We start from the raw sequence: 25309 nt of genomic DNA, 5'->3' as shown, positions 1-25309 counted from the left end.
TGTATTAGCAGGCGGGCCTTGTCTGCATACTGGGGGACCCACTGGGCGTAATATGAAAAGAAACCCAGGCAACGTTTCAGGGCTTTGGAGCAGTGGGGGAGGGGAAATTCCATAAGGGGGCGCATTCGTTCGGGGTCAGGGCCTATTATCCCATTGCGCACTACGTATCCCAGGATGGCCAACCGGTTTGTGCTAAAAACGCACTTTTCCTCGTTGTATGTGAGGTTCAGGGCGTTAGCGGTCTGGAGGAATTTTTGGAGGTTGGCGTCATGGTCTTGCTGATCGTGGCCGCAGATGGTTACATTGTCGAGATACGGGAACGTGGCCTGCAACCCGTGCTGGTCAACCATTTGGTCCATCTCCCGTTGGAAGACCGAGACCCCGTTTGTGACACCAAATGGGACCCTTAGGAAGTGGTATAGCCGCCCGTCTGCCTCGAAGGCAGTGTACTTGAGGTCACCTGCGCGGATGGTGAGCTGGTGGTAGGCGGACTTGAGGTCCACGGTGGAGAAAACCTTATACTGGGCAATCCGATTTACCATGTCGGATATGCGGGGGAGAGGGTACGCATCTAGCTGTGTGTACCTGTTGATGGTCTGACTATAGTCTACGACCATCCTTTGCTTCTCCCCGGTCTTTACTACTACAACCTGGGTTCTCCAGGGACTATTGCTGGCCTGGATTATGCCTTCCTTCAGCAACCGCTGGACTTCAGACCGAATAAATATCCGGTCCTGGGCGCTGTACCGTCTGCTCCTAGTGGCGACGGGTTTGCAATCCGGGGTGAGGTTTGCAAAGAAGGACGGCGGTTCAACCTTGAGAGTTGCGAGGCCGCAGATAGTGAGTGGGGGTATTGGGCCGCCGAATTGAAATGTTAGGCTCTGCAGGTTACACCTGAAATCTAATCCTAGTAATGTGGGCGCACAGAGTTGGGGAAGGACGTAGAGCCTGTCGTTCTTAAACTCCCTCCCTTGCACCGTTAGGTTCGCGATGCAGAACCCTTTGATCTCTACGGAGTGGGATCCTGCAGCTCGGGAAATCTTTTGCGTACTTGGATGGATGGTCAGAAAACAGTGTGTTACCGTGTCGGGGTGGATGAAGCTTTCGGTGCTCCCGGAGTCGATAAGGCATGGTGTCTCGTATCCGTTGATCAGCACCGTTGTTGTCGTCGTCTGGAGCGTCCGGGGCCGCGATTGATCCAGTGTCACCGAAGCCAGTTGTGGTTGTAGTGTCGCGGCGTCTTCTTCGGACCCCGTGGAGCCGTCGATGCTGGGGTCCTTTGTTGTCAACCAAGATGGTGGCGTCCATGAATCGCGCGCGGCCGGGGGTGGACAAAATGGCCGCCCCCATGGATCGCACGTGGTCGGGGGTGGACAAAATGGCCGCCCCCATGAATCGCACGTGGCTGGGGGGTCACAAGATGGCGGCGCCCATCCTCGTGGTGCCCGGGACCCAAAATGGCAGCACCCGCGGGTCGCACATGGGGCGCTGGGGAGCGTTTGGGAAGCGCTGGGCTCGTTCTTCTCCGGGGATTGCGGCGACCCCCCGGGACCGGCACACTGCCGCGTAATGGCCCTTCTTGCCGCAGCTTTTACAAATAGCTGCGCGGGCCGGGCAGCGCTGCCGGGGGTGTTTCGCTTGCCCGCAGAAATAGCAGTGGGCCCCCCTGGGGTGGTCTGGCGCTTTAACCGCGCAAGCCTGCGAGGGGGGGGGGTTTGTCACGACGGGGGTCCACGGAGCCCAAGGGGCTGCCGCGCGGTCGGGGCCGTAGGCGCGGGCGTTTTGCGAGGCCACATCTAGGGAAGCTGCAAGGGCCCGTGCCTCTGAGAGTACTAGCGACTCTCTTGCTAAAAGTCTTTGGCGGATTTGGGGAGAGTTCATACCTGCCACAAATGCATCACAAATTAGCATGTCCGTGTGTTCGATCGCGTTCACCGGCGGGCAGCTGCAGCCCCGTCCCAAAATTAGCAGCGCGGCGTAGAATTCTTCTAGCGATTCTCCGGGACTTTGCCGTCTCGTCGCGAGTTGGTGGCGCGCGTAGACCTGTTCAACGGGCCGAACGTAGATGCCCTTCAGTAATGTGAGCGCCGTCGGGAAATCCTCTGCGTCTTCTATGAGAGGGTAAATTTCCGGGCTTACCCTCGAATGCAGGACCTGCATTTTCTGGTCTTCTGTGATCCGGCCGGGGGCCGTTCGGAGGTAGCCTTCAAAACATGCTTGCCAGTGTTTAAATACTGCTGCCGAGTTTGCTGCGTGGGGGCTGATCCGCATGCATTCTGGTGCGATCCGGAGCTCCATAGTCTTTTAAGCTCGCTTAATAAATTGTAGCGCACAATGTCTTTCGAGAGAGACGAGAAGCGATGAAGTCGATTCAGGCTTTATTAAGCGAGACTTGTCCCCAGCAGCTCAGCAACAGAATGAAGCGGCGGGGAGAAGCTCGGGTTCTTATACTCCGCCTTCAGGGCGGAGCCAGGAGTCGGCAGCCAACCAGGACCCAGGATCTGTCAGCCAATAGCATCACGGCTTCACAGTCCCACATGACCCCTAATACATACCACCACAGACACACAACCAGCTCTCCCCCACTGAGACACACAACCAGCTTTCTCCCAGTGAGATACACACAACCAGCTCTCCCCCAGTGACAGACACACAACCGGCTCTCCCCCAGTGACAGACACACAACCAGCTCTCCCCCAGTGACAGACACACAACCGGCTCTCCCCCAGTGACAGACACACAACCAGCTCTCTCCCAGTGAGAGACACACAACCAGCTCTCCCCCAGTTAGACACACAACCTGCTCTCTCCCAGTGAGAGACACACAACCAGCTCTCTCCCCGTGAGAGACACACAACCAGCTCTCTCCCAGTGAGAGACACACAAGCAGCTCTCCCCCCGTGTCAGACACACAACCAGCTCTCCCCCAGTGAGAGACACACAACCAGCTCTATCCCAGTGACAGACACTCAACCAGCTCTCCCCCAGTGACAGACACACAACCAGCTCTCCCCCAGTGAGACACACAACCAGCTCTCCCCCAGTGAGACACACAACCAGCTCTCCCCCAGTGAGACACACAACCAGCTCCCTCCCAGGGAGAGACACACAACCAGCTCTCCCCCAGTGAGACACACAACCAGCTCTCTCCCAGTGAGAGACACACAACCAGCTCTCGCCCAGTGAGACACACAACCAGCTCCCTCCCAGTGACAGACACACAACCAGCTCTCGCCCAGTGAGACACACAACCAGCTCTCCCCCAGTGAGACGCACAACCAGCTCTCCCCCAGTGACAGACACACAACCAGCTCCCTCCCAGTGAGATACACACAACCAGCTCTCGTCCAGTGACAGACACACAACCAGCTCTCCCCCAGTGACAGACACACAACCAACTCTCCCCCAGTGACAGACACACAACCAGCTCTCCCCCAGCGAGACACACAACCAGCTCTCCCCCAGTGATAGACACACAACCAGCTCTCCCCCAGTGAGACACACACAACCAGCTTTCCCCCAGAGAGAGACACACAACCAGCTCTCCCCCAGTGACAGACACACAACCAGCTCTCTCCCAGTGACAGACACACAACCAGCTCTCCCCCAGTGACAGACACACAACCAGCTCTCCCCCAGAGAGAGACACACAACCAGCTCTCTCCCAGTGAGAGACACACAACCAGCTCCCCCCCAGTGACAGACACACAACCAGCTCCCCCCAGTGAGAGACACACAACCAGCTCCCCCCCAGTGAGAGACACACAACCAGCTCTCCCCCAGTGAGACACACACAACCAGCTCTCCCCCAGTGAGAGACACACAACCAGCTCTCCCCCAGTGACAGACACACAACCAGCTCTCTCCCAGTGACAGACACACAACCAGCTCTCCCCCAGCGAGAGACACACAACCAGCTCTCCCCCAGTGACAGACACACAACCAGCTCTCTCCCAGTGAGAGACACACAACCAGCTCTCCCCCAGTGAGACACACACAACCAACTCTCCCCAGTGACAGACACACAACCAGCTCTCTCCCAGTGACAGACACACAACCAGCTCTCTCCCAGTGACAGACACACAACCAGCTCTCCCCCAGTGACAGACACACAACCAGCTCTCTCCCAGTGACAGACACACAACCAGCTCTCCCCCAGTGACAGACACACAACCAGCTCTCTCCCAGTGACAGACACACAACCAACTCTCCCCCAGTGACAGACACACAACCAGCTCCCTCCCAGTGAGAGACACAACCAGCTCTCCCCCAGTGAGACACACAACCAGCTCTCCCCCAGTGACATACACACAACCAGCTCTCCCCCAGTGAGAGACACACAACCAGCTCTCCCCCAGTGAGACACACAACCAGCTCTCCCCCAGTGACAGACACACAACCAGCTCTCCCCCAGAGAGAGACACACAACCAGCTCTCTCCCAGTGAGAGACACACAACCAGCTCTCCCCCCAGAGAGAGACACACAACCAACTCTCCCCCAGTGACAGACACACAACCAGCTCCCTCCCAGTGAGAGACACAACCAGCTCTCCCCCAGTGAGACACACAACCAGCTCTCCCCCAGTGAGAGACACAACCAGCTCTCCCCCCAGAGAGAGACACACAACCAGCTCTCTCCCAGTGACAGACACACAACCAACTCTCCCCCAGTGACAGACACACAACCAGCTCCCTCCCAGTGAGAGACACAACCAGCTCTCCCCCAGTGAGACACACAACCAGCTCTCCCCCAGTGACAGACACCCAACCAGCTCTCCCCCAGTGACAGACACACAACCAGCTCCCTCCCAGTGAGACACACAACCAGCTCTCCCCCAGTGACAGACACACAACCAGCTCTCCCCCAGTGACAGACACACAACCAGCTCCCTCCCAGTGAGACACACAACCAGCTCTCCCCCAGTGACAGACACACAACCAGCTCCTTCCCAGTGAGAGACACACAACCAGCTCGCCCCCAGTGAGAGACAGAACCAGCTCCCCCCCAGTGAGAGACACACAACCAGCTCTCCCCCAGTGAGAGACACACAACCAGCTCTCCCCCAGTGAGACACACAACCAGCTCCCCCCCAGTGAGACACACAACCAGCTCTCTCCCAGTGAGAGACACACAACCAGCTCTCCCCCAGTGACAGACACACAACCAGCTCTCCCCAGTGACAGACACACAACCAGCTCTCTCCCAGTGAGAGACACACAACCAGTTCTCCCCCAGTGAGACACACAACCAGCTCTCTCCCAGTGACAGACACACAACCAGCTCTTCCCCAGTGACAGACACACAACCAGCTCTCCCCCAGTGACAGACACACAACCAGCTCTCCCCGAGTGAGACACACAACCAGCTCTTCCCCAGTGAGAGACACACAACCAGCTCTCCCCCAGTGAGACACACAACCAGCTCTTCCCCAGTGACAGACACACAACCAGCTCTCCCCCAGTGACAGACACACAACCAGCTCTCCCCCAGTGAGACACACAACCAGCTCTCTCCCAGTGAGAGACACACAACCAGCTCCCCCCCAGTGACAGACACACAACCAGCTCTCCCCCAGTGACAGACACACAACCAGCTCTCCCCCAGTGAGAGACACACAACCAGCTCTCCCCCAGTGAGACACACAACCAGCTCTCCCCCAGTGAGACACACAACCAGCTCTCCCCCAGTGAGAGACACACAACCAGCTCTCCCCCAGAGAGAGACACACAACCAGCTCTCCCCCAATGACAGACACACAACCAGCTCTCCCCCAGTGAGAGACACACAACCAGCTCTCCCCCAATGACAGACACACAACCAGCTCTCCCCCAATGACAGACACACAACCAGCTCTCCCCCAGTGACAGACACACAACCAGCTCTCCCCCAGTGACAGACACACAACCAGCTCCCCCCCAGTGTGAGACACACAACCAGCTCTCTCCCAGTGAGAGACACACAACCAGCTCTCTCCCAGTGAGACACACAACCAGCTCTCTCCCAGTGAGACACATCCAGCTCTCTCCCAGTGAGACACACAACCAGCTCTCCCCCAGTGAGACACACAACCAGCTCTCCCCCAGTGACAGACACACAACCAGCTCTCTCCCAGTGAGACACACAACCAGCTCTCTCCCAGCGAGGACTCACAACCAGCTCCCCCCCAGCAGTGTGCGCACTAGACCTGTGCTTATTTTTCATAGCTCAGCATTTCTAAACGAGACATGTTTCTCGTCAGCGAGAGAAAGATAGAGAGAGAAGCAGAGTGGGAGAGAAAGAGAGAGCAGGAAAGATTGTGCGAGGGAGAGAAAAAGAGGAAACGAACGAGAGAGAGGAAGAGTGAGGGAGGCAGCAAGAGAGTGGGAGCAAGGGAGAGCAACAGAGAGGTAGAGGGAGAGAGAGGGAGCGAGAGATTCAGCAAGAGAGAGGGAGAGTGCGAGAAAGGGAGCGGGAGAGGTAGCGAGAGAGGTAGCGAGAGAGGCAGCAAGAGGGAGGGAGCAAGGGAGAGGGAGCGAGGTGGAGCGAGAGAGGCAGCAAGAAATAGGGAGCAAGGGAGAGTGAGAGAGAGAGAGGTAGAGCGAGAGAGACAGCAAGAGAAAGGGAGCGAGGGAGAGGGAACACGAGAGATAGAGTGAGAGAGAAAGAGCGAGCGAGTGAGAATGAGGGAAAGCGAGTGAGTGCGAAAGAGAGCGAGGGAAAGCAAATGAGCACAATAAAGAAAGAAATCAAAAGTGCGCGCGAGAGAGAGAGGGAACAAGAGAGAAAGTAAGTGAGACAGAGAGAAAGCAAGAATGAGAGAGAGACAAAAATGGAGGGCAGTGCCCTTCTTGCATCTGTGTCATTGTTGTTTTCTTTTTCCCAACATTGGTCTTCAGAGCTAGAGTTAGACGCATTTCTCTGTGCCTTTCCAGGAGCAAAATCAGCCTTCTGAATGTCCAAAGTCGACATTGCTTTCATGGAACCTTTTGAGTTATTTTGAAACATAAACCAATAGTACATTATTTTCAATGTCTGATGGGGTTTAGTTACCATTATCTTCACAAACATTAAAAATGAAAGACCATCCTTTTGCACTTTCCAAGCTTTCCATTGAGGTTTCTCTGCCTGAAGTGGGCCTTAACACCCCTGAAGGTGTGACATTCCAAGTCCCCCTTAGGGTAGGCATGTAAGGATAATTCGAAACTATTAAAACAGCCAATTCGAAACTATTAAAACTATTAAAATGTAAATTCAAAACTATTAAAACAGGATTGAAGAAACTATTAAAACTATTAAAACAGCAAATTAGAAACTATGAAAACAATAAATTAGAAACTATTAAAACATCATATTACCAACTATTAAAACAATAAATTAGAAACTATTAAAACAGTAAATTAGAAACTATTAAAACAGTAAATTAGAATCTATTAAAACAGTGTAAAATTAGAAACTATTAAAACAGGAAATTAGAAACTATTAAAATTAGAAACTATTAAACAATAACTTAAAAATAATTAAAACAGTAAATTAGAAACAAAACAGCAAATAAGAGACTATTAAAACATCAATTAGAAAATATTAAACCGTAGTATTAGAAACATTAAATCAGTCATATTAGAAACTATTAAAACAGGAAATTTGAAACTATTAAATCAGTCCATTAGAAACTATTAAACAGTAAAATTAGTAACTATTAAAACTGTAAAATTTGAAACTATTAAATCAGTGCATTAGAAACTATTAAACAGTAAAATTAGAAACAATTAAAACAGTGAAATTAGAAACCATTAAAACAGCAAATTACCAACTATTGAAACAGAAAATTAGAAACTATTAAAGCAGTAAATTAGAAACTAGTAAAACAGCAAATTACCAACTATTAAAACAGTAAATTAGAAACTATTAAAACAGTAAATTAGAAACAATTAAAACAGTAAGTTAGAAACTATTAAAACAGTAAATTAGAAACTATTAAAACAGCAAATTTGAAACTATTAAAACAGCAAATTAGAAACTACTAAGACAGCAAATTACCAACTATTAAACCAGCAAATTACCAACTATTAAAACAGCAAATTACCAACTGTTAAAACAGCAAATTAGAAACTATGAAAACAGTAAATTAGAAACTATTAAAACAGCAAATTACCAACTATTAAAACAGTAAATTAGAAACTTATTAAAACATCATATTACCAACTATTAAAACAGTAAATTAGAAACTATTAAAACAGTAAATTAGAAACTATTAAAACAGTAAATTAGAAACTATTAAAACAGCAAATTAGAAACTATTAAAACAGTAAATTTAGAAACTATTAAAACAGCAAATTAGAAGCTATTAAAACAGCAATTTACCAACTATTAAAACAGTCAATTAGAAACTATTTAAACAGCATTTAAGAAACTATTAAAACAGTAAATTAGAAACTATTAAAACAGTAAATTAGAAACTATTAAAACAGTAAATTAGAATCTATTAAAACAGTGTAAAATTAGAAACTATTAAAGCAGGAAATTAGAAACTATTAAAATTAGAAACTATTAAACAATAACTTAAAAATAATTAAAACAGTAAATTAGAAACAAAACAGCAAATAAGAGACTATTAAAACATCAATTAGAAAATATTAAACCGTAGTATTAGAAACATTAAATCAGTCATATTAGAAACTATTAAAACAGGAAATTTGAAACTATTAAATCAGTCCATTAGAAACTATTAAACAGTAAAATTAGTAACTATTAAAACTGTAAAATTTGAAACTATTAAATCAGTGCATTAGAAACTATTAAACAGTAAAATTAGAAACAATTAAAACAGTGAAATTAGAAACCATTAAAACAGCAAATTACCAACTATTGAAACAGAAAATTAGAAACTATTAAAGCAGTAAATTAGAAACTAGTAAAACAGCAAATTACCAACTATTAAAACAGTAAATTAGAAACTATTAAATCAGTGCATTAGAAACTATTAAACAGGAAAATTAGTAACTATTAATACTGTAAATTTAGTAACTATTAACTCTGTAAAATTTGAAACTATTAAATCAGTACATTAGAAACTATTAGACAGTAAAATTAGAAACAATTAAAACAGTGAAATTAAAAACCATTAAAGCAGCAAATTACCAACTATTAATACAGCAAATTGCCAACTATTAAAACAGCAAATTAGAAACTATGAAAACAGTAAATTAGAAACTATTAAAACAGCAAATTACTAACTATTAAAACAGTAAATTAGAAACTATAAAACTGTAAATTAGAAACTATTAAAACAGCAAATTAGAAAGTATTAAAACAGTAAATTAGAAACTATTAAAACATCATATTACCAACTATTAAAACAGTAAATTAGAAACTATTAAAACAGTAAATTAGAAACAATTAAAACAGTAAATTAGAAACTATTAAAACGGCAAATTAGAAACTACTAAGACAGCAAATTACCAACTATTAAAACAGCAAATTACCAACTATTAAAACAGCAAATTACCAACTGTTAAAACAGCAAATTACCAACTGTTAAAACAGCAAATTAGAAACTATGAAAACAGTAAATTAGAAACTATTAAAACAGCAAATTAGAAACTACTAAGACAGCAAATTACCAACTATTAAAACAGCAAATTACCAACTGTTAAAACAGCAAATTAGAAACTATGAAAACAGTAAATTAGAAACTATTAAAACAGCAAATTACCAACTATTAAAACAGTAAATTAGAAACTTATTAAAACATCATATTACCAACTATTAAAACAGTAAATTAGAAACTATTAAAACAGTAAATTAGAAACTATTAAAACAGCAAATTAGAAACTATTAAGACAGCAATTTACCAACTATTAAAACAGTAAATTAGAAACTTATTAAAACATCATATTACCAACTATTAAAACAGTAAGTTAGAAACTATTAAAACAGCAAATTACCAACTATTAAAACAGTAAATTAGAAACTATTAAAACAGCAAATTAGAAACTATTAAAACAGTAAATTAGAAACTATTAAAACATCATATTACCAGCTATTAAAACAGTAAATTTGAAACTATTAAAACAGCAAATTAGAAACTATGAAGACAGCAAATTACCAACTATTAAAACAGTAAAATTAGAAACTATTAAAACAGTAAATTAGAAACTATTAAAACAGTAAATTACCAACTATTAAAACAGTAAAATTAGAAACTATTAAAACAGTAAGTTAGAAACTATTAAAACAGCAAATTACCAACTATTAAAACAGTAAATTAGAAACTATTAAAACAGCAAATTACCAACTATTAAAACAGTGAAATTAGAAACTATTAAAACAGCAAATTACCAACTATTAAAACAGCAAATTAGAAACTATTAAAACAGTAAATTTAGAAACTATTAAAACAGCAAATTAGAAGCTATTAAAACAGCAATTTACCAACTATTAAAACAGTCAATTAGAAACTATTAAAACAGCATATAAGAAACTATTAAAACAGTAAATTAGAAACAATTAAAACATCATATTACCAACTATTAAAACAGCAAATTAGAAACTATTAAAACAGTGAAATTAGAAACTATGAAAATAGCAAATTACCAACTATTAAAACAGCAAATTAGAAACTATTAAAACAGTAAATTAGAAACTATGAAAACAGCAAATTACCAACTATTAAAACAGTAAATTAGAAACTATTAAAATAGTAAATTAGAAACTATTAAAACATCATATTACCAACTATTAAAACAGTAAATTAGAAACTATTAAAACAGTAAATTAGAAACTATTAAAACAGCAAATTAGAAACAATGAAAACAGTAAATTATAAACTATTAAAATGGCAAATTACCAACTATTAAAACAGTAAATTATAAACTATTAAAACAGCAAATTAGAAACAGTTAAAACAGCAAATTACCAACTATTTAAACAGTAAATTAGAAAGTATTAAAAGAGCAAATTAGAAACTATGAAAACAATAAATTAGAAACTATTAAAACAGCAAATTACCAACTATTAAAACAGTAAATTAGAAACTATAAAAACAGTAAAATTAGAAACTATAAAAACAGTAAAATTAGAAACTATTAAAACAGTGAAATTAGAAACTATTAAACAGCAAATTACCAACTATTAAAACAGTAAATTAGAAACTATTAAAACAGCAAATTACCAACTATTAAAACAGTAAATTAGAAACTATTAAAACTGTAAATTAGATGCTATTAAAACAGTAAATTAGAAACTATTCAAACAGTGTAATTAGAAACTATTAAAACAGCAAATTACCAACTATTAAAACAGCAAATTACCAACTATTAAAACAGTAAATTAGAAACAATTAAAACATTAAATTAGAAACAATTACAACAGTAAATTAGAAACTATTAAAACAGCAAATTAGAAGCTATTAAAACAGCAATTTACCAACTATTAAAACAGTCAATTAGAAACTATTAAAACAGCAAATTAGAAACTATTAAAACAGTAAATTAGAAACAATTAAAACATCATATTACCAACTATTAAAACAGTAAATTAGAAACTATGAAAACAGCAAATTACCAACTATTAAAACAGTAAATTAGAAACTATTAAAACAGTAAATTAGAAACAATGAAAACAGTAAATTATAAACTATTAAAACGGCAAATTACCAACTATTAAAACAGTAAATTATAAACTATTAAAACAGCAAATTAGAAACAGTTAAAACAGCAAATTACCAACTATTTAAACAGTAAATTAGAAAGTATTAAAACAGCAAATTAGAAACTATGAAAACAATAAATTAGAAACTATTAAAACAGCAAATTACCAACTATTAAAACTGTAAATTAGAAACTATAAAAACTGTAAAATTAGAAACTATAAAAACAGTAAAATTAGAAACTATAAAAACAGTTAAATTAGAAACTATAAAAACAGTAAAATTAGAAACTATTAAAACAGTGAAATTAGAAACTATTAAAACAGCAAATTACCAACTATTGAAACAGTAAATTAGAAACTATTAAAACAGCAAATTACCAACTATTAAAACAGTAAATTCGAAACTATTAAAACTGTAAATTAGATGCTATTAAAACAGTAAATTAGAAACTATTAAAACAGTGAAATTAGAAACTATTAAAACAGCAAATTACCAACTATTAAAACAGCAAATTACCAACTATTAAAACAGTAAATTAGAAACAATTAAAACATTAAATTAGAAACAATTAAAACAGTAAATTAGAAACTATTAAAACAGCAAATTAGAAGCTATTAAAACAGCAATTTACCAACTATTAAAACAGTCAATTAGAAACTATTAAAACAGCAAATTAGAAACTATTAAAACAGTAAATTAGAAAAATTAAAACATCATATTACCAACTATTAAAACAGTAAATTAGAAACCATGAAAACAGCAAATTACCAACTATTGAAACAGTAAATTAGAAACTATTAAAATAGTAAATTAGAAACTATTAAAACATCATATTACCAACTATTAAAACAGTAAATTAGAAACTATTAAAACAGTAAATTAGAAACTATTAAAACTGTAAATTAGATGCTATTAAAACAGTAAATTAGAAACTATTAAAACAGTGAAATTAGAAACTATTAAAACAGCCAATTACCAACTATTAAAACAGCAAATTACCAACTATTAAAACAGTAAATTAGAAACAATTAAAACATTAAATTAGAAACAATTAAAACAGTAAATTAGAAACTATTAAAACAGCAAATTAGAAGCTATTAAAACAGCAATTTACCAACTATTGAAACAGTCAATTAGAAACTATTAAAACAGCAAATTAGAAACTATTAAAACAGTAAATTAGAAACAATTAAAACACCATATTACCAACTATTAAAACAGTAAATTAGAAACCATGAAAACAGCAAATTACCAACTATTAAAACAGTAAAGTAGAAACTATTAAAATAATAAATTAGAAACTATTAAAACATCATATTACCAACTATTAAAACAGTAAGTTAGAAACTATTAAGACAGTAAATTAGAAACTATTAAAACAGCAAATTAGAAACTATTAAAACAGTAAATTAGAAACTATGAAAACAGCAAATTACCAACTATTAAAACAGTAAATTAGAAACTATTAAAACAGCAAATTAGAAACAGTTAAAACAGCAAATTACCAACTATTTAAACAGTAAATTAGAAAGTATTAAAACAGCAAATTAGAAACTATGAAAACAATAAATTAGAAACTTTTAAAACAGCAAATTACCAACTATTAAAACAGTAAATTAGAAACTATAAAAACAGTAAAATTAGAAACTATAAAAACAGTAAAATTAGAAACTATAAAAACAGTAAAATTAGAAACTATTAAAACAGTGAAATTAGAAACTATTAAAACAGCAAATTACCAACTATTAAAACAGTAAATTAGAAACTATTAAAACAGCAAATTACCAACTATTAAAACAGTAAATTGGAAACTATTAAAACTGTAAATTAGATGCTATTAAAACAGTAATTAGAAACTATATAAACAGTAAATTTGAAGCTATTAAATCAGTCAAATTAGACATTATTAAAACAGTAAAACCAGAAACTATTAAAACAGTAAAATTAGAAACTATTAAACCAGTAAATTAGAAGCTATTAAAACAGTCAAATTAGAATCCATTAATACAGTAAAATCAGAAAATATAAAAATATTAAAACCGTAGACCTGGTACTGTTAAAGTAAAATTAACACAGATAACTGACTCTCTGGGAATTACACTATCAGTGATAACTGACTGTCTGGGTATTACATTGTCAGTGATAACTGACTGTCTGGGTATTACACTGTCAGTGATAACTGACTCTCTCGGTATTACATTGTCAGTGATAACTGACTCTCGGTATTACATTCTGAGTGATAACTGACTGTCTGGGTATTACACTGTAAATGATAACTGATTCTCTCGGTATTACATTCTGAGTGAAAGCTGACTCTGGGTCTAACACTGTTAGTGATACCTGACTCTCGGTATTACATTCTGAGTGATAACTGACTCTCTGGGTATTACATTCTGAGTGATAACTGACACTCGGTATTACATTCTGAGTGATAACTGACTGTCTGGGTATTACACTGTCACTGATAACTGACTCTCGGTATTACATTCTGAGTGATAACTGACTCTGGGTCTAACACTGTTAGTGATACCTGACTCTGATAATCCACAGTTCCACCAATGCCTCCTATTATTCAAGAAGTAAATACAGAATCCACTCTCACCTGGGTAGCGGGAAAGGAATACTCACTGACGTGCCACGCACAGGATTCAAAACCTGCCTCCAGCATAACCTTTACAAAGAGTAAGTATGTCCATTTGCAGGAAAATCTTAGTAAATATTGATTCTGTGGAGTCAACCTCACTGGGGTACGGGTTCTACACAATGGATTCTCACTGGGTTTCAGGTTCCAAACACGCTGACTCTCACTGGGGATTCCACACACAGTGCCTCACACTGGGTTAGAATTCCACACACACTGACTCTCACTGGGGTACGGGTTCCACACACACTGACTCTCACTGGGGTACTGGTTCCACACACACAGACTCTCACTGGGATACGGGTTCCACACACAGTGCCTCACACTGGGTTAGAATTCCACACACACTGACTCTCACTGGGGTACGGGTTCCGACACACACTGACACTCACTGGGGTACGGGTTCCACACACACTGACTCTCACTGGGGTACGGGTTCCACACACACTGACTCTCACTGGGGTACGAGTTCCACACACACTGACTCTCACTGGGGTATGGGTTCCACACACACACTGACTCTCACTGGGGTACGGGTTCCACACACACACTGATTCTCACTGGGGTACGGGTTCCACACACACTGACTCTCACTGGGATATGGGTTCCACACACACTGACACTCACTGGGGTACGGGTTCCGACACACACTGACACTCACTGGGGTACGGGTTCCACACACACTGACTCTCACTGGGGTACGGGTTCCACACACACTGACTCTCACTGAGGTACGAGTTCCACACACACTGACTCTCACTGGGGTATGGGTTCCACACACACACTGACTCTCACTGGGGTACGGGTTCCACACACACACTGACTCTCACTGGAGTACAGGTTCCACACACCCACTGACTCTCACTGGCGTACAGGTTCCACACACACTGACTCTCACTGTGGTACGGGCTCCACACACACTGACTCTCACTGGGGTACGGGCTCCACACACACTGACTCTCACTGGGGTACGGGCTCCACACACACTGACTCTCACTGGGGTACGGGCTCCACACACACTGACTCTCACTGGGGTACGGGTTCCACACACACTGACTCTCACTGGGGTACGGGTTCCACACACACTGACTCTCACTGGGGTATGGGTTCCACACACACACTGACTCTCACTGGGGTACGGGTTCCACACACACTGACTCTCACTGGGGTACGGGTTCCACACACACACTGGCTCTCACTGGGGTACGGGCTCCACACACACTGACTCTCACTGGGGTACTGTTCCACACACACTGACTCTCACTGGGGTACGGGTCCCACACACACTGACTCTCACTGGGGTACGGGTTCCACACACACACTGAACTCTCACTGGGGTACGGGTTCCACACACACTGACTCTCACTGGGGTACGGGTTCCACACACACACTGAACTCTCACTGGGGTACGGGTTCCACACAAACTGACTCTCACTGGGGTACGGGTTCCACACACACTGACTCTCACTGGGGTACGGGTTCCACACACACACTGAACTCTCACTGGGGTACGGGTTCCACACACACTGACTCTCACTGGGGTATGGGTCCCTCACACACTGATTCTCACTGGGGTACGGGTTCCACACACACTGACTCTCTCTGGGGTACGGGCTCCACACACACTGACTCTCACTGTGGTACAGGTTCCACACACACTGCCTCACAATGGGGTACGGTAGCCTCCCACTGACTCTCACTGGGGTACGGGTTCCACACACACACTGATTCTCACTGGGGTACGGGTTCCACACACACACTGATTCTCACTGGGGTATGGGTTCCACACACACACTGACTCTTACTGGGGTACGGGTTCTACACACACACAGACTCTCACTGGGGTACGGGTTCCACACACACACTGATTCTCACTGGGGTACGGGTCCCACACACACTGACTCTCACTGGGGTCCGGGTTCCACACACACACTGAACTCTCACTGGGGTACGGGTTCCACACACACACAGACTCTCACTGGGGTACGGGTTCCACACACACACAGATTCTCCCTGGGGTACTGGTCCCACACACACTGATTCTCACTGGGGTATGGGTTCCACACACACTGATTCTCACTGGAGTACGGGTTCCACACACACTGACTCCCACTGGGGTACGGGTTCCACACACACTGATTCTCACTGGGGTACGGGTTCCACACACACTGACTCGCACTGGGGTACGGGTTCCACACACACTGACTCTCACTGTGGTATGGGTTCCATACACACTGACTCTCACTGGGGTACGGGTTCCACACACACTGACTCTCACTGGGGTATGGGTTCCACACACACTGACTCCCACTGGGGTACGGGTTCCACACACACTGACTCTCACTGGGGTACGGGTTCCACACACACTGACTCTCACTGGGGTACGGGTTCCACACACACTGACTCTCACTGGGGTACGGGTTCCACACACACTGACTCTCACTGGGGTACGTGTTCCATACACTGACTCTCACTGGGGTACGGGTTCCACACACACTGACTCTCACTGGGGTATGGGTTCCATACACACTGACTCTCACTGAGGTATGGTTTCCATACACACTGACTCTCACTGGGGTATTGATGTTCATAGGTGAACACTAAACAGCTGAGTAATTGTTTTCATTGACAGGTGGTGTAGAACTTTCTGGATCAGAGACCACAGTGAACCCTGGCTCGAAAGCAAAACTATACAGTACAGTGTCCACCATCAGGTCAGTGCAGATCCTGAAAACAGTGCACATCCAACACTCCCAGGACAGGTACACACGGGGTTAGATACAGAGTAAACTCCCTCTACACTGTCCCCATCAAACACTCCCAGGACCGGTACAGCACGGCGTTTGATACAGAGTAAACTCGCTCTACACTGTCCCCATCAAACACTCCCAGCACAGGTACAGCACAGGGTTAGATACAGAGTAAAGCTCCCTCTACACTGTCCCCATCAAACACTCCCAGCACAGGTACAGCACAGGGTTAGATACAGAGTAAAGCTTCCTCTACACTGTCCCCATCAAACACTCCCAGGACAGGTACAGCACAGGGTTAGATACAGAGTAAAGCTTCCTCTACACTGTCCCCATCAAACACTCCCAGGACAGGTACAGCACGGGGTTAGATACAGAATAAAGCTTCCTCTACACTGTCCCCATCAAACACTCCCAGCACAGGTACAGCACAGGGTTAGATACAGAGTAAAGCTTCCTCTACACTGTCCCCATCAAACACTCCCAGGACAGGTACAGCACGGGGTTAGATACAGAGTAAAGCTTCCTCTGCACTGTCCTCATCAAACACTCCCAGGACAGGTACAGCACGGGGTTAGATACCGAGTAAAGCTCCCTCTACACTGTCCCCAACAAACACTCCTAGGACAGGTACAGCATGGGGTTAGCTACAGAGTAAAGCTTCCTCTACTCTGTCTCCATCAAACACGCCCAGTGCTGGACTATAGATACTGAGTACATTTGGGCTCTGATCTTTGGATTTTGACTGTATGATGTTGGATATTTAATCTCCTCAGAATCATACCAGAAGATACGGATAATGGGAATGACGTTGTGTGTGGAGCCCTGAACCTAGGTCTCACTCAGCCACGTCGCACTTCATTTACCATGAACATATTGTGTAAGTTTGGACAGGGGAACCAGCTTCTTAGTTACATCCTCTGGAAAGCTGCATTTGCTGAGCGCCTTTGATCCCATCGCCATTCCTCGCTGACCCTCTCATCGTCTATTTGATTTCAGACCCTCCGGAGCTGCCCACAGTCGAAGGTTATAGCCGAGGTCAGGTCAAAGCTGGAGAGATACTTCAATTGGTTTGTACGTCAATAGGAGGCAACCCCTTGGCTGCTCTACAATGGTTAAAGGTGAGAGGTACAGCTACAATATTGAGGTTTTGGTCCAGTAGCTTAGGCACCGCTGGGGTCCGGTCCGGGACCACAATGGTATATTTTAAAAAACATTATTAATGATAGTACTCTTTATTAGTGTCATAAGTAGGCTTACATTAACACTGCAATGAAGTTACTGTGAAAATCCCCTCGTTGCCACATTACGGCGCCTGTTTGGGTGCACAGAGGGAGAATTCAGAATGTCCAATTCACCTGATAGCACGTCTTTTGAAATTAAATGAAAATTGCTTATTGTCACAAGTAGGCTTCAAATGAAGTTACTGTGAAAAGCCCCTAGTCGGCACATTCCGGCGCCTGTTCGGGGAGGCTGTTACGGGAACATTTTGGGACATGTGGGAGGAAACCGGAGCACCCGGAGGAAACCCACGCAGACACGGGGAGAACGTGCAGACTCCACACAGACAGTGACCCAAGCCAGGAATCAACCTGGGACCCTGGCGCTGTGAAGCAACGGTGATAACCACTGTGCTACCATGCTGCCCATTTACTGACATAGTCAGCGTCACAAAGAAAAATAGCTTCCAATTCCCCATTAAACAATGCTTAACAATACAATGAAACAATAGCATTTAAGTGCGATCTTTAACTCCTCTCAAACAACACTTATCTCAGGTCAAAATCCATTTTAAATACAGTTAGCGAACCCAGGAATACTTGCTGTGAAGAGATGTCTTGGATAAGTGTGGTAATACCAGGTATTGCGGGACCTGAGAGGTGGATGACCATTGGCTAGACCCAGGAGTCTACCATTGGCTGATGTACATAGCTCCGCCCTGAGAGGCGGAGTATAAGAACCGATGCCATCCCAGCAGCCTTCACTTTCTGTATCCAGCAGAGGGCAGTAGAGCGGAGCTGCTGATTGGCCGTTGCAGGGGAAATTTGCATATGTCCGTGTGCTCACCCTAACTTGGAGGCGTACCTGAACAAGAGACCCTAGTTGTTCAAGTGAAGCCAAGCATCCAGCAGAGGGCAGTAGAGCAGAGCTGCTGATTGGCCATTGCAGGGGAAATTTGCATACGTCCGTGTGCTCACCCTAACTTGGAGGTGGTTTGTGAAGGAGCTCTTGTCAAGTGACACTTAAACCCAAATTCAGTGTTTCCCTCCCTACCCCCTCCTCTAACCAAAAAAAACAAACAACCGTTGTAAGGATCAAGAGGAAGGCTCAAGGGCAGGTAGAAGTGGAAAGTTGAACCGTGACATCACAGCCTGCAGGTAAGGGATTGGCTGCTGACTGGTAAATAGTTTTTATTTATTTTCCCTTGAGTGTTATCGTGCGGGGCACAGGGGTTGCTGAGTGAGTGCTTGCTGAGAAGGGGAGCGAATAACAGGTAAGCTCTTTCTTTCTTTTTTTAATCTAGCGGGGATGACAGGGAAGGTCGTGCAATGTTCCTTCTGCAGAATGTTTGAGGTGAGGGACGCCGTCAATGTCCCTGCTGATTTCATCTGTGGGAAGTGCACCCATCTCCAGCTCCTCAGAAACCGCGTTAGGGAACTGGAGCTGGAGCTGGATGAACTTCGGATCATTCGGGATGCAGAGTTGGTCATAGATAGAAGCTTCAGGGATGTAGTTACTCCGAAGAATAAAGATAGATGGGTGACGGTGAGAGGGGCTGGGAGGAAGCAATCAGTACAGGGATCCCCTGTGGTTGTTCCCCTTAGTAACAAGTATACCGCTTTGGATACTGTTGGGGGGGGGACTTACCAGAGTTAAGCCATGGGGTACAGGTCTCTGGCACAGAGTCTGTCCCTGTTGCTCAGAAGGGAAGGGGGAGAGGAGTAGAGCATTAGTCATTGGAGACTTCATAGTTAGGGGGATAGATAGGAGATTCTGTGGGAACGAGAGAGACTCACGGTTGGTGTGTTGCCTCCCAGGTGCCAGGGTGCATGATGTCTCGGATCGTGTTTTCGGGATCCTTAAGGGGGAGGGGGAGCAGCCCCAAGTTGTGGTTCACATAGGTACCAACGACATAGGTAGGAAAAGGGATGGGGATGTAAGGCAGGAATTCAGGGAGCTAGGGTGGAAACTTAGGTCTAGGACAAACAGAGTTATTATCTCTGGGTTGTTACCCGTGCCACATGCTAGCGAGACAAGGAATAGGGAGAGAGAGGAGTTGAACACGTGGCTACAGGGATGGTGCAGGAGGAAGGGTTTCAGATTTCTGGATAATTGGGGCTCATTCTGGGGTGGGTGGAGCCTCTACAAACGGGATGGTCTACACCTGGACCAGAGGGGTACCAATATTCTGGGGGGTAAATTTGCTAATGGTCTTCGGGAGGGTTTAAACTAGTTCAGCAGGGGCTTGGGAACCTGAATTGTAGCTCCAGTGTACAGGAGGTTGAGAATAATGAGGTCATGAGTAGGGTTTCAAAGTTGCAGGAGTGTACCGGCAGGCAGGAAGGTGGTTTAAAGTGTGTCTTCTTCAATGCCAGGAGCATCCGGAATAAGGTGGGTGAACTTGCGGCATGGGTTGGTACTTGGGACTTCGATGTTGTGGCCATTTCGGAGACATTCCAGGGACAGGAATGGTTGTTGCAGGTGCCGGGATTTAGATATTTCAGTAAGCTCAGGGAAAGTGGTAAAAGAGGGGGAGGGGTGGCATTGTTAGTCAAGGACAGTATTACGGTGGCAGAAAGGACGTTTGATGAGGACACGTCTACTGAGGTAAGTATGGGCTGAGGTTAGAAACAGGAAAGGAGAGGTCACCCTGTTAGGGGTTTTCTATAGGCCTCTGAAAAGTTCCAGAGATGTAGAGGAAAGGATTGCAAAGATGATTCTGGATAGGAGCGAAAGCAACAGGGTAGTTGTTATGGGGGACTTTAACTTTCCAAATATTGACTGGAAACGCTATAGTTCGAGTACTTTAGATGGGTCCGTTTTTGTCCAATGTGTGCAGGAGGGTTTCCTGACACAGTATGTAGATAGACCAACGAGAGGCGAGGCCATATTGGATTTGGTACTAGGTAATGAACCAGGACAGGTGTTAGATTTGGAGGTAGGTGAGTACTTTGGTGATAGTGACCACAGTTCGATTACGTTTACTTTAGTGATGGAAAGGGAAAGGTATATACCGCAGGGCAAGAGTTATATCTGGGGGAAAGGCAATTATGATGCGATAAGGCAAGATTTAGGATACATCGGATGGAGAGGAAAACTGCAGGGGATGGGCACAATGGAAATGTGGAGCTTGTTCAAGGAACAGCTACTGCGTGCCCTTGATAAGTATGTACCTGTCAGGCAGGGAGGAAGTGGTCGAGCAAGGGAACCGTGGTTTACTAAAGCAGTCGAAACACTTGTCAAGAGGAAGAAGGAGACTTATGTAAAGATGAGACGTGAATGTTCAGTTAGGGCGCTCGAGAGTTACAAGTTAGCTAGGAAGGACCTAAAGAGAGACCTAGGAAGAGCCAGGAGGGGACATGAGAAGTCTTTGGCAGGTAGGATCAACGATAACCCTAAAGCTTTCTATAGATATGTCAGGAATAAGCGAATGACTAGGGTAAGAGTAGGGCCAGTCAAGGACGGTAGTGGGAAGTTGTGCTTGGAGTCCGAGGAGATAGGAGAGGTGCTAAATGAATATTTTTTGTCAGTATTCACACAGGAAAAAGACAATGTTGTCGAGGAGAATACTGAGATTCAGGCTACTAGACTAGAAGGGCTTGAGGTTCATAAGGAGGAGGTGTTAGCAATTCTGGAAAGTGTGTAAATAGATAAGTCACCTGGGCCGGATGGGATTTATCCTAGGATTCTCTGGGAAGCTAGGGAGGAGATTGCTGAGCCTTTGGCCTTGATCTTTAAGTCATCTTTGTCTACAGGAATCGTGCCAGAAGACTGGAGGATAGCAAATGTTGTCCCCTTGTTCAAGAAGGGGAGTAGAGATAACCCCGGTAACTATAGACCAGTGAGCCTTACTTCTGTTGTGCGAAAAATCTTGGAAAGGTTTATAAGAGATAGGATGTATAATCATCTGGAAAGGAATAATTTGATTAGAGATAGTCAACACGGTTTTGTGAAGGGTAGGTCGTGCCTCACAAACCTTATAGAGTTCTTTGAGAAGGTGACCAAACAGGTGGATGAGGGTAAAGCAGTTGATGTAGTGTATATGGATTTTAGTAAAGCGTTTGATAAGGTTCCCCACGGTAGGCTACTGCAGAAAATACAGAGGCATGGGATTCAGGGTGATTTAGCAGTTTGGATCAGAAATTGGCTAGCTGGAAGAAGACAAAGGGTGGTGGTTGATGGGAAATGTTCAGACTGGAGTCCAGTTACTAGTGGTGTACCACAAGGATCTGTTTTGGGGCCACTGCTGTTTGTCATTTTTTATAAGAGAGGAAGGAGGGAGATGGGAGAGAGAGAGAGAGGAGAGAAATTGTAGGAGAGATATGGGTAGGAGAGGGGAAGGGCAGTGATGGGAGGGCAGAGGGGAGGAGAGGGGATGCAGAGAAGGGGGTGGGGGAGGGGCAGAGGGTAGTGGGGAGGGGGAGAGGAGAGAGGGGGAGGGCAGAGAGGGGGAGGGCAGAGAGGGGGAGGGCAGAGAGGGGGAGGGCAGAGAGGGGGAGGGCAGAGAGGGGGAGGGCAGAGAGGGGGAGGCAGAGAGGGGGAGGGCAGAGAGGGGGAGGGCAGATTAGACATAGTCAACACGGTTTCGTGAAAGATAGGTTGTGCCTCACAAACCTTATTGAGTTCTTTGAGAAGGTGACCAAACAGGTGGATGAGGGTAAAGCAGTTGATGTGGTGTCTATGGATTTCAGTAAAGCGTTTGATAAGGTTCCCCACGGTAGGCTACTGCAGAAAATACGGAAGCATGGGATTCAGGGAGATTTAGCAGTTTGGATCAGAAATTGGCTAGCTGGAAGAAGACAAAGGGTTGATGGGAAGTGTTCAGACTGGAGTCCAGTTACTAGCGGTGTACCACAAGGATCTGTTTTGGGGCCACTGCTGTTTGTCATTTTTATAAATGACCTGGAGGAGGCGTAGAAGGATGGGTGAGTAAATTTGCAGATGACACTAAAGTCGGTGGAGTTGTGGACAGTGCGGAAGGATGTTACAAGTTACAGAGGGACATAGATAAGCTGCAGCGTTGGGCTGAGAGGTGGCAAATGGAATTTAATGCAGAAAAGTGTGAGGTGATTCATTTTGGAAGGAATAACAGGAAGACTGAGTACTGGGCTAATGGTATGATTCTTGGCAATGTGGATGAGCAGAGAGATCTCAGTGTCCATGTACATAGATCCCTGAAAGTTGCCACCCAGGTTGAGAGGGTTGTTAAGAAGGCGTATGGTGTGTTAGCTTTTATTGGTAGAGGGATTGAGTTGAGGAGCCATGAGGTCATGTTGCAGCTATACAACACTCTGGTGCGGCCGCATTTGGAGTATTGCGTGCAATTCTGGTCGCTGCATTATAGGAAGGATGTGGAAGCATTGGAAAGGGTGCACAGGAGATTTACCAGAATGTTGCCTGGTATGGAGGGAAGATCTTATGAGGAAAGGCTGAGGGACTTGAGGCTGTTTTCGTTCGAGAGAAGAAGGTTAAGAGGTGACTTAATTGAGGCATACAAGATGATCAGAGGATTGGATAGGGTGGACAGTGAGAGCCTTTTTCCTCGGGTGGTGATGTCTAGCACGAGGGGACATTGCTTTAAATTGAGGGGAGATAGATATAAGACAGATGTCAGAGGTAGGTTCTTTACTCAGAGAGTAGTAAGGGCGTGGAATGCCCTGCCTGCAACAGTAGTGGACTCGCCAACACTAAGGACATTCAAATGGTCATTGGATAGACATATCGGCTATAAGGGAATAGTGTAGATGGGCTTCAGAGTGGTTTCACAGGTCGGCGCAACATCGAGGGCCGAAGGGGCTGTACTGTGCTGTAATGTTCTATGTTCTACATATCGAAGCTGCTGGGAAACAGTTCTAGCAGATTAAAGCCTATTAGCTATAACTCACCTTGTCTCGAGAGTAATTGATTGCGTATCAATTTAATCTGCTACAACTTCAGTTGAAAGGATGGATCTCCGTACCAAACTGGAGTGCCTTCAGCTCAGCCCCCACGCGGACAACTCTGTTGCTATCTTCAAACATTGGCTGGCGTGCTTTAAGGGCTACCTCGACACGGCCGCCGACACCCCCACGGAAAGACACCTTCTACGCTCGCGGGTCAGCCCTGGGATCTACCGTCTGATCGAGGAGGCGGAGAATTATGCTGCAGCGATTGAGCTGCTAGAAGGACATTATATCCGCCCTGTGAACCAGGTCTACGCCCGTCACCTGCTGGAGACTAGGAGGCAAAGCCCCGAAGAAATGCTGGAAGACTTCTACCGGGCGCTGCTGGTGCTGGGCCGAAACTGTGGCTGCCCGTCAGTTTTAGGGAACGAGCACACGGAACATTTGATCAGGGATGCTTTCGTGGCAGCTATGACTTCCCCCGATATCCACCGAAGGCTCCTAGAAATGGACACTCTGGGACTTACTGAGGCACGGGCACTGGCGGGGTCCATGGACGTTGTGGAAAACAACGCGCTGGCTTTTGCTCCAGGACGCGCGGCGGCCCCCTGGGCTGCGTGGCGCCCCATTGCGGCAGCCCCTCAGACCTTCCCTCTGACCCCGCAAGCCTGCACGGCGAGACGGCCCGCTACCGCCGCCGGACAACGCTGTTTCTTCTGCGGGCAGGCGAATCATCCCCGCCCGCGCTGCCCGTCCCGCACCGCCGCCTGCAAAGGGTGCGGCAAGAAGGGCCACTATGTCGGGGTCTGCCAGGCCCGTGCCGTGGCCGCGGTCTCCAGTGACTATCAGCAGCCCCCTTTTCAGGCCCCGGCCATCCAGCGCCCACCGCCACCCCCCTATCCTCAGGCCGCGTGCGACCCACGGGCGCGGCCATTTTGCCCCCCGGCCACCACGCTGGATGGGTGGGCGCCACCATTTTGTCCCTCGCCGCTGCCATCTTCTTCATCCCCGGACTCCATGTGCGACCCATGGGTGACGACATCTTGGATGGGGCCCCAGGCCCCCAGTGCAGCTGACTATACGCTGCCCGACCAGAACTCTCCATTACTACAGCTGGCCTTGGTGACTCTGGACCAGAGTCGGCCCGGAACGCTTGCGAAAGCGACAACGACGATCTCCATCAAC

The 25309-nt window shown here is 44.7% G+C and overlaps 1 protein-coding gene across 1 annotated transcript in view; it reads left to right on the top strand.

Moving 5' to 3' along the window:
* Nucleotides 1-25309, top strand: part of LOC140387055 (nephrin-like) — a 196534-nt gene that overhangs the window by 53409 nt on the left and 117816 nt on the right. Inside the window, exons 3-6 of the mRNA XM_072470066.1 lie at nt 14181-14312; nt 16904-16985; nt 17798-17901; nt 18021-18142. Coding sequence (XP_072326167.1) covers nt 14181-14312; nt 16904-16985; nt 17798-17901; nt 18021-18142 — 440 coding nt within the window. The remainder of the gene's footprint in view (nt 1-14180; nt 14313-16903; nt 16986-17797; nt 17902-18020; nt 18143-25309) is intronic.

This window comes from Scyliorhinus torazame, chromosome 12, assembly GCF_047496885.1.
Source record: "Scyliorhinus torazame isolate Kashiwa2021f chromosome 12, sScyTor2.1, whole genome shotgun sequence".
In the NCBI taxonomy this organism is placed as follows: Eukaryota; Metazoa; Chordata; class Chondrichthyes; order Carcharhiniformes; family Scyliorhinidae; genus Scyliorhinus; species Scyliorhinus torazame.
This window is presented reverse-complemented; position numbering and strand designations above follow the sequence as displayed.